Source organism: Miscanthus floridulus, chromosome 8, assembly GCF_019320115.1.
Source record: "Miscanthus floridulus cultivar M001 chromosome 8, ASM1932011v1, whole genome shotgun sequence".
NCBI lineage: Eukaryota > Viridiplantae > Streptophyta > Magnoliopsida > Poales > Poaceae > Miscanthus > Miscanthus floridulus.
Genome location: NC_089587.1, coordinates 184,661,172 through 184,672,041, shown reverse-complemented (window position 1 = coordinate 184,672,041; position 10,870 = coordinate 184,661,172). Strand labels below are relative to the sequence as shown.

General features: G+C 46.6%; 1 protein-coding gene across 1 annotated transcript; it reads right to left on the bottom strand.

Annotated features, from left to right (window-relative positions):
- Positions 1–7,340: 7,340 nt before the first annotated feature.
- Positions 7,341–7,930, bottom strand: LOC136474259 (formin-like protein 18). Its single transcript, XM_066471846.1, has one exon. The coding sequence runs from the start codon at positions 7,928–7,930 to the stop codon at positions 7,544–7,546; it is 387 nt and encodes a 128-aa protein (XP_066327943.1). The 3' UTR covers positions 7,341–7,543.
- Positions 7,931–10,870: the final 2,940 nt, after the last annotated feature.

The following is a 10,870-nucleotide window of genomic DNA, read 5'->3' as shown; positions in this document are numbered from 1 at the left end:
AAGTTCTTTGCCAAAAGCTTACTATTCTTCATTCTATTTTCAAGTTTTACCCCTAAGTCCTTTTAGTTCATTATCTCAAACTAAATGTACATTTCCCATATTCCAATCCTTCTCATTCCATTCTTTTCTCATGTTTTAGTAATTCACCAGTCCTGCATTGCTTCTGTAATGAATTGAGTCTCCATATCCGCAGAGCACCGGCAATTCGAATTATTTCAAGTCTCAGTTGGGGATTCCTTATCACACGACATATGTAGAACTTAATCTTGCATATATCAACCTCGCTACCGGATCCTCCCATACTAAGCCATCTCCATGCCACCCGAGAGCACAGCACACCTCAAATCCGGTCACATTCCAGCCACGAGGGTACACGCTACTCCCGCCATCTCTCCACTCCTAGTGCGTGGGCATTTGTCTTAGTATCGGATTAGCCGAAGTAGGCTTACCGGAGTATGTGACCAGTACTACAAAGTGTCTCGTTCAGAAGATCGATAATGAGTGGCCTTTAAGCGACATAGTCGGCAACATTACCCAACATTCAAGATAAGTCACCCGACTAGTCTCTAGTTCATTCTACCTTCTTTCTTTCTTTGGCCAGTATGCCATCTTTGATTGTATCAAAACTTTTACTTTGAAAGCCTACCAATAAGCATACTAAGCATTCTACGCCTTTGTAAAAGAAAACATCTTCAAGGATGGTAAACAATTAACAAGGTAGGCAATGCATCAAGTAGGTAACATTTGAATTAAGCAACTTGATGCAATAAGTAACATAGGTGATAAACTTTTCAAAGTAAATAAGGTAATGGTTTAATGCATAAACCGGGGCTTGCCTTCGTTGACGATCTCGGGTTCCGGATCAGTACCACAAATATCGAATCCTGAGGCAACCGGGGATCCTTCAACAACTTGCTCAACTAGGATCGGTTCACTCTCGGATTCTACACGAAATGATAACATATGCTTCAACATGATGATAATGTAAACATGATGCTTTCATGGTATATGAAATATAACAACACCTCGAATACAACTGTCTTTCACGGTACAGTTGTAAGCCAACAAAACCAACCTGCAATTCTACCATCAAGGACCACACATGTGACTTGACCAAACTGATCTTGAAACCCTACTGGTCACAAAACATGACCAAAACAAGATCAAAAACTAATCTAACACTTAGGGTTTGCTTTTATTCATTTTTGAATAAATTTGGAAATAAGCCCAAAAATGAACTTGTTCCAAATGACCTAAAAATTTTATGTAAGCTTCCACAAGACAAATTAGTGTACCAAAACAAATTTCATAATTTTTGAAGTTATACAGTGGCCTACAAAAATCATGGAAATCACATTTATCAATTAATTAACTGAATTTTTGAGCATTAAAAATTTATTCAAATTTCAAGTTTCATATTTTTCAACCATACTAGAACATGTACAGAAGTTACACACAAATTTTTAGAATTTTTGGAGCTATGATTATTTTCCTATAAATTTCCAAATTACTGCACTATTCATAATTCAGAAAATATCAAAACCTCACTGTTCTCTCTCTCTCACTGACAGCCGGCCCCGCTCGTCAGTGACACAACACAGAGCACACGGCGGCGCTGTCAGCTCCGGCCAGCAAAACACGCCGGCGGTGAGGTTCCGACGAGACGGACTGCACCAGCACGACCTATGTCACCCCGCGAATCCATCCTAGCCCTCAGAACGGCAGCAGGCGCACTAGAGGGAGCTCCACGCCGGCCATGGCGGCGTGGGCACGACGGCGCACGGCGTAACCACGGCTACGATGCAGTAGAGTCTAAAGCGAAGCGAGCATCACGCTCAGGAGCTCACCACGATCACGTCGGTGTGCTTGGTGAAGGCGGAGACGGGCTGGAACGACGTGGCCACGGTGAGGTCGATGGTGGTGGAGCTCCGGCTGGTCACGGGGAAGAATGCGTTGCGCTGGGCGATTTTGGCCGACCCAAGCGACGCGAGCACGCCGAAGAGGAGCGCAAGGTCGAGGCGATCACGCTGGTGTAGCTAGGCACGACGGACGCGGTTCGATGGCGGCTACGACGAGCGGCAGAGCTGATCGGTGGCGGAGCAGAGCAGAGGGGAAAACGGAGGACGACGGCGGCGGTGCTCCTATTTATAACAGGGAAGAGCGCGTCCGGTGTCAACAGCTCACGCACGAGCTCGCCACGGAGCTTGCTGCGTGTCACCACGTGAGAAAGCGGCGAAAATCGATCGGCGGCGGCAGCTGCGTGGCGCCGGCGGCAAGCAGGGAGGTGGCGCTCGGCTGTCAACGAAATTTTTGAACTATTTACAGAATTGCCACTGCGTTTATTTTACAAATTACTCACAATTTTTCTAAAGAAGTTGAAAATCTCCAAAAATGAAAGTTGCTCAACTTTTCAAACTCTACAACTTTGCTTCAAGGAACATTTTCAAATTCTGGCTCCATTTTGAAATTTGAATTCGGGGTGCATTTGAGCATTTGAATCATTTCAAAATTACTCCAAATTTTATATGTAAACTTTAAAAACTTTGAATACCAAAGTTGATCCTTATAAAATAAGCTTCAACTTTGCTTTTTGTCACAACCCCAAATTCCAAATGGATTTTGAATTAGACAAAAGGGGGAAAAAGGACTTTTATGGTTTGAATTTGAATTCAAATTTGATTTGTATACCTTTTTACTTAACTTTGATTTTTGACCAGTAACATGGCACATTAGGGTTATTTGAGTCAATTGACACATGGTCTCACATGATCACATGAAATTTGACCCTTGTGGTCATGATCTTTATTTAGGGTTTTGAATCACATTACATCACATAAAATAACAATTTATGAAAGCTTATTTAGTGAATGCATTCAAAATTTCCTAATTTATGAATGCTTTGCAATGCATATGATGACATGTCAAGTTTTAGTGCTAGGTCAAAACACCAGGGGTGTTACAGTTTCTTCCCCGCACTCGCCTTCTCCCCACTTGTGCCGCCGTTTGCCCCCCCCCCCCCCCCGCAACTCCCCCTGCCCATGCACGACTTCTCGACGATGACCGTGACTACCCCAGGGCGCACGCACGAAGCAGGAGGTCTGGGGCAGGGCTTCACCGACGCGGCTCGTGCCGCCACACTTCGGGGCATGGCTTCAACCACGCGGCTCACGCCGCCCACGCATGGCGGGCTCCCGACGGCGCACCTCGCTACGGCCGCGATTCACAGCCCCTCCTCAGAATTCAAGTCTGGCCTGTGTAGGTTGTGCACATGAAGGATAAATTGGAGGAAATAGAATAGTGAGGAGGTTGTGCACACGAAAGATAAATTGGAGGAAACAGAATAGTGAGGAGGTTGTGCACACAAAGGATAAATTGGAGGAAGTAGAATAGTGAGGAGGTTGTGCACATGAAAGACAAATTGGAGGAAATAGAATAGAACAAAAAAGCGTACGGAGAGGAATCAAACTCACAACCTATAGGTTATAAGATAAGAAACTCATCCTTTTCCACTACACCATGTAGCTAGTTTATGTCAAGTATGAAATTTTTTACTCTATTAACCATACTATATCAGTGGTTCGATCAGGTGCACTAAGCAAACCGTTAATTGAGGGCTTTGTCGATCTGTTCCTAAAGACTATGTGCACCCATTGGCCTCCTCTCCTGCAATCTTTGTACCCGATCTCTGAAAAAATCAGCGCCTTACCTATCTCTTTCTGGCACTATTCGATCGAAAATAGGAACAGGCAAGTCCCCTAGCCTTGACAGGTGTGGGGGGCCCTAGCTCTGTTGCAGCCACCAAATGGGATTCACGTCCAGTTTACCTCGGTCGCACCTTCGATACACCTCCGCCTCTCCTCCAAAGCCATCTGCACTGTCATTGTCCCCGTATACCTTGTGACTTACTCGAGGCCACCTTTACCGAGTGTGGATGGCGAGTGAGACAAAAGTTAGAAACTGATAATGACTCCGTTGCAACGCACGGGCACTTTTGCTAGTACTATACTCAAGTAATCAACATGCAACTGGAAGATGAACAGTAGGGAGGGGTTTCTGGGTTGCTTGATCCTGATGTGCGCTAAAACTGATCCAAGATGATTCTCTTATCGTGAAGATAGGGTTGAGTAAAATCAGTAGTATCAGCCTATCATCCAGACAAAGTGGTCTGTTTGGTTCATTGGCTTGGTTCACGGCACCGATTGTATTAACCTCTCCTTTGTGAGGGGAGCAACTACTAGCAAAGTAAGGCAGAAATATAAATAGCTCGATCCACTGTGCAGATACTATGCCAGAAAAAAAAGTTGCAAGTCATCCTTTCACACTTCAAGAACAAATTTCTCTTATTTTTTATTTGAACTAACGGACATAAGACAATGACAATGCCTATTTCATTGATAAAGAATGATAAAGAAAAGGTTTACAGGCTGGCGAAACGGGAAAGCAACACTCTTTCAGGGACTTCTCGGGCACAACAAATTCAGGAAACATGAAAACAGAGAAGCACACGCAATCTTTCACGTCAATTTGAGAATCATACAAATAACCCGAAAAGCTAAAAACCATAGTCTCACATACAACACTGCTCGAATCGCTACAGAAGTAAAAGTAACAGACGGAGCTTGCCGACATTATATGATACACTACTGCATCTTTACCAACAGACATTGACTTGGGAAAACCACGCCAATCTACATATATGATACACTACTGCATCTTTACCAACAGACATTGACTGGGACAATCTATCAGACGGAGCTTGCCGACATTATTATGTTATCAAAATACAACTAAACATCTACTGAAATTACATATATATCAATATACAGCTGAGCAGATAGCAGGTAGGCTCACCATAAAAGTTTGCAACAGCTTGCTACACTTTGAAACTATTCTATATTGCCAGCAAATACTAGGATTTGTTTGTTGCCTACAACTTTTTACAAGTTGATGCACTACAAATCGAAAACCATGGGAGTTACATTTTAGGGCTTGTTTGGATGCACATGTATGATACCTGTGCATCTAAACAAGCCCTTAGGTGGAGTTACTCCATCCAAACAAGCCCTTAGTGGAGTTACTCCATCCAAACAAGCCCTTCGGTTCATGGATTGAGGGGGATACATGTTCATTTAAACAAGCCCTTAGGTGGAGTTACTCTTCTGCTGTTTTGCATAATGCTACTCTGAACTATGCGTGGTCCTCCCTGTCCATGTTCTGATTTCTGGACCAAACCTCTAGAAGAAAATGAACTAGCAACGACTGATTCCCAGATAACAGTTCAGAAGGAATGACCGATTCCCAGATACCAGTTCAGAAGAAAATTTCTGAAGGAGCTTTGGAACATGTTACAAAAAAACCTATCAATACAACTAAATCCAAATGAACCACTCCCCAATGTGCAAGAATAAGTTTCAGAGTAAAATCAAAGCTGAAATATAAGCAGCTGCATCCAATGTGCCAATACCATGTCAGAGCAAAATATTGCATGTGATTCTCAAGGAAAAACTAGCAAAACTAGCTTTCAAGGGGTTCCAATTTTAAAATCCAGAACTCAGACACAAGTTCTAACATGAAATATTTCACACTCTATAATAATAACTGTGAAATACACAATCTCAAAGAAAAATACACAATCTTGTATATGAAAACAAGGGAACATACACAATCTCACATATGAAAAGAATATCTGACACAACTTCAGTTTTGTCTTACAAAAAACAAAAGTTGGCAATGACTTGTGCCCAATATATGAATCATGACCCGCTGATCCAGTTTTAAGAGCCTAGACGACAACAATCTCAACACTTTTTTTCAATAAAGGGCGTACCCAGTGCAGAGAGCTCCCGCTCTGTGCGGGGTCTGGGGAAGGGTGTTAGTGGCAAGCCTTACCCTCACCTGTGCAATGCGAGGAGACCGCGACTCGAACCCGGGACCTTCCGGTCACAGGCGGTAAGGCTCTACCGCTTGCACCAGGCCCGCCCTTCATAGACATTGACTATGTCATAGACAGTCGGCTAGGCCCAGTAGTATGAGAGGCCCATTAGGGGCCTTTATATTCTACAAAGGAACCTGACTAACTCCATACACATTGACTATTTCATGAACAGCCAGCTAGGCCCGGTAGTACGAGAGGCCCATTAGGGTTATGGTTAGAGATAAGATTAATCATCTTGCTTAGGAGCCAAGTAAACCTCTCTATCTAGATGAGATGTATCAATAAAACGAGGCAAAAAAATAGATTTATTATCCCAGTCCCTTCTCCTATCCCTGCCCTTGTGGTGGCTGCCACCTATCGGCTGGCTGATGTCGGTCTGCTTAGGTTAGGGGCATCCAGATAAAAGACATGGAATGAAATGGAAATAGAAGCGACTCTACCATAGAAATGCTTTTCAACAGTTTTGTATTAATATAAAGAAACATCAAAGCAGGTACCGTAGGTGTGTAAGCTCACTGTATGCCCTACAACTTATGATCAGTGGCAATAATCCATATTTAAAGGCATGGTAATTTATTTTAATTTCAACTTAGCATCCACCCAATTCTGATTTGTGGATAAAACTTCAGGAAGCAAATGAAACTGGGGTTGACTGATTCCAAGCCATTGGCTCGGAACAAAAAATTGTGGATGGAGCTTGTTGCCAAAAGCCTATCAATACGAAGCAACAACAGCAATTGTTAAAGAACACTATGATACAGCCTAACAGAAGCTAGGACAGACTTCCAATGCTAAATATTGGCACTGTAAGTGTTTTAAATTAATAAGCTCAAAAAGAACAGTGCAAGAAGTTTTGTTGTCCCCGAGCTCAGTTCATACCCTGCATGGTGGCATCTATTATCAGTGACTGTGATACTACTTGGGAACAATGGTGATGCTTATGGTAATTAGAACTAGGCATGCTCTCCCAATTTTGAGTTCTGAACCAAATTTCTAGAGACACTGTAACTATGACAATTCTGATTTGATGAATGATGGAATAAAGTTTCTATGAAGCAGATTTAAAACTACTTCCCTGCAATACCAGATTTGCATACTGATACAATGTTTTCAAAAAAAAATAAGTGACTATGCTAATGTGATATTTCCACTTCAACACCAAATAATCAAAGCATCTATACATCGTCTTCACTAGACGGTTAAATTGTTGACAAATGGGAACTTCCAACACAATTTGTTAACTAACCCCAAACTCTATAAAGAAAAAACTCACAGCCTACACAATTCCAGAAACAGATATAAGCATTTATAACGACCTACAACAAGTCAATCGAGTAACAAGACAGAATGATAACAAACGAAACTTCAATAGATCATACTAATGGAGCCAAAATACCAACAAAGATGCGGAAGAACACATGCACAGTGATCCACGAACCATAGGGCACAAAGGCGCACAAAGGTACTTATATTGATCCCTAAACATCTGAACATTGCTCAAACGAGTCTCAATCGATACGCTAATTAAGAGACCCCATCACGATATCGACATAACACGAATCGCGAACCACGAACAACCTCCGTTACCGAACCGGGCGGTTAGTTCCTTCAAGCGAGGTCGTCGTCGTCGAAGTCGGCGCCGTCGAAGCTGTTGAAGAACCCGGAGAAGAGGAGGGGCCCGCGGCCCTCGCCACCGCCGCCGCGGCCCGCGCGGTGCGGGGCGAGGAACATCTCCCCCTCCCCGTCCTCCTCGTCAAGGAACCCGGCCCCCGCGGCGCTGAGCGGCGAGTCGTCGATGTCCATGAGCGTCGAGATGGCGTCGTCCTCCATGGGCTGGTGCGGACGGTAGACGAAGGAGGCGGCGGCGGGGGAGTGGCTAGGGTTTTGGCGGTGGTGCGGGGGTGGGTGGTGGCGAGGGTGGGGCTGGTGTAGGGGCGGCAGCGGGGGTGGCCCGCGTGCGCTGCGGGACCTCTGGTGATGGCGACGCGACTCCATGCCTATGCTTTTTGCGGCTGATATTTGGCCACTTGGTGTTTGAGATTGGTTTTTTTTTATCCACTCCATTATAATTCTTAAACTTTGTAGATCTATTACTATAATTCACCTATTTTGAAATTTATCATTATAATTGTTCTTCTACCTGATACTTGTCATTTTATACGCCTTCCTGGTGTTTAGGCCCACTGTCAGGCCGTATACGTGTACACATATTTCGAATGGACCAAAACACCTCCTGCTGCTTCTCTCCCTCCACTCACTGACGTGTGGGCCCCAGGGGCGGGCCAGCCCACAAGACGAAGTCTTGCGGGGCATGACTCTGCTTGGCGCCTCCCGCAAGACACCGGAAAGATATCATGAAGATACTACAAGATGATACGTATGATCCCAAGATTCATGTAATCTGTTATTACTTTTCGGTTATCTCTCAGATCTAACCGACTTGTAACCCTGCCCCTAGACTATATAAGGCGGGCAGGGACTTCCTCCAAACTCACGCAATATCATACGATAGCTAATACAAACCAATAGACCATAGGAGTAGGGTATTACGTCATACTAACAGCCTGAACCTGTCTAACTCGTGTGTCTCTATTGTCTTCTTGTTCTTAATCACACGCTTATCTGTCGATCAATCTACCTTCGTGTGATACCCCTCGGAGGACTACCGACGATATTCTGTCGACAGTTGGCGCGCCAGATAGGGGTGTACGTGTTGTTTCCTTGTCAAACAAGATGGCTTTTTCCGCAGGCTCTTCGTCCCTCCCGCAGCCCATCCAGATCTTCATGGTCGGATCCATCTCGTGGATCGTCAACGCTGACGGAGTCGGAGAGCTCCTCGAGCCGGTGCAGATCAATTCTTCATCGATCACCCCCGCACCTGCGACTGTAGATTCGATCCCAAAACTGCCTCTGAGGTTGCCTTCATCGACGACTCATCGCCTGCTTCCTCGTTACCAGAGGAGGCAGATCAACAATAACGATCTGATCACATCCATCGATCGGGTTGGTTTGAAGCTCGCTGATTGCCTCTCCATCGTCGAATCGGCTCTGGACACTCTAGTTCAGCGCGGACCACCCTCCGATCCAGATCTATCGGAGGCTGCTCGGGAAACTCCAGGGGTTATGGCTCTACCCTTCGGGTTCACCGTCGCTGCCGCCGCTTACCAAGATGCCCTAAGGGGCAGATTCACCAACCAAGTTAGAGATGTCCATCCTCCCGCCAACCAGATTGTCGACCAGCCTCCGCACGGTCGTCAACATGCTCCACGTCGGCCAACGCTCCGAAACGTCCCTCCAGACCATCCCGGAGGAGAATCCGGACTTCGAGTCCCAGGGCTCTATGGAGACCGTCGTCGAAACGACCACCGAACTACTTCTTCCCCCTACGTTCCATGGCGGCGCAATCTTCAATATCAGCGTTGACAACCCCCCTCGGAACGGCAAAACCAAGGAGGAACGCTCCGCTCGCAAGAACCGGAGCGTCAATCGCGTACAGCGCCGAGCAAACAAGATTGTCCTTGCGAGGGCCGAGCAGCAGCTTGACTCGTAAGGAAGACCACTCCAACGCAACCTCAACGACGAGTTTGTCCGTGTTGACGGCCACGACATCTACAAGACCCCAAGCGCCAACCTGGTTGTGGCTGCCAACAAGCTCGTCGGGCTCTCGCAAACACCAGAGGTTGCCAAGGTCGCCGCATTGCTTAAAGCGACGCATTGCTAGGTCAATGAGATCCGTCAGGATCAGAGACCTTCTTACTCCACAACCTCGGTTCGCCGATCAGTCACCACAAGATCCGATCGCTGCCCAAGTCACTTCATCAGCCAGCACCGCGACGACAGGCAACCCCTCTAGCGCGGAGCTAGGGGCAACCGCATTGAACATCATCGCCAACCTGACCAGGAGGTCAACCAAGACGTCCGAGTGCACCTCAACAATCTCCGAGATGCATGACAATGTATCGACGAACGCCGCTTTGATCGCCATAAAGAAGAAGTACGCCGTCGCCAGAAGTACGAGCAAGAGTACGGTAACCCGGACTCAGCTCTCGAGCTGCTCGCTGCCGGCAACACTACAGACGACGATGCCGACAACCCCAAGGGGCCCCTAGCATTCACAAGGGTGCTCCTAACACTTCAGTGGCCCCGTGGTTTCAAAATCACTAGGGTCGAGCCCTACGAAGGAAGGATGAACTCGACACAGTGGCTACAAGCTTATGCCACTGCTGTCCCCGTCGCCGGAGGAGACACTAGTGTCATGGCGAACTATCTTCCTGTCATGCTTATGCCAGCCGCCATGAGTTGGTTTACAAGCCTTGCCCTGGACTCCATCAGATCCTGGGAAGAGCTGAAAAAAGTCTTCACCGATAATTTCATGGCTACGTGTACTCGTCCGGGCACCAAGCACAACCTGAACCGCATCAACCAGAAGCCGTCCGAGCTCCTCCATAGCTACATCCGATGCTTTTTCGAGATGAGGAATTCTATTCCCAACATCACGGAAGCTGAGGTCATCACCGCCTTCATCCGAGGACTCCACCACCGTGAGCTTCGCTCCAAGTTCAACCGTAAGCCGCCCATAGGGATTGGCGAGATGATCACGACCGCCAACTAGTACGCCAACGCTGAGGAAGCCAAGGTGCGCTTCAATGAGGATGTGGGCACTCATCGCCCAACACGCCGCTACGATGACCGCCCCGATGATCGATGCTACAACGACCGCCGCTACGATGACCGCAGTTACCATCGTGACAGCAGTCGTGATTGGCCAGAAGGACCCAAGTCTGGCCAAAATCGCCACCGCCGACCAGACCACATCGTCGCCGCCGTCAATGAACCTCGCACCAAGCGCAACTACGATGAGCAATACAAGAAGATCCTCGATAGCCCGTGTCCTCTCCACAAGAATGCCAGACATGAGATGAAGGACCGTCTCGG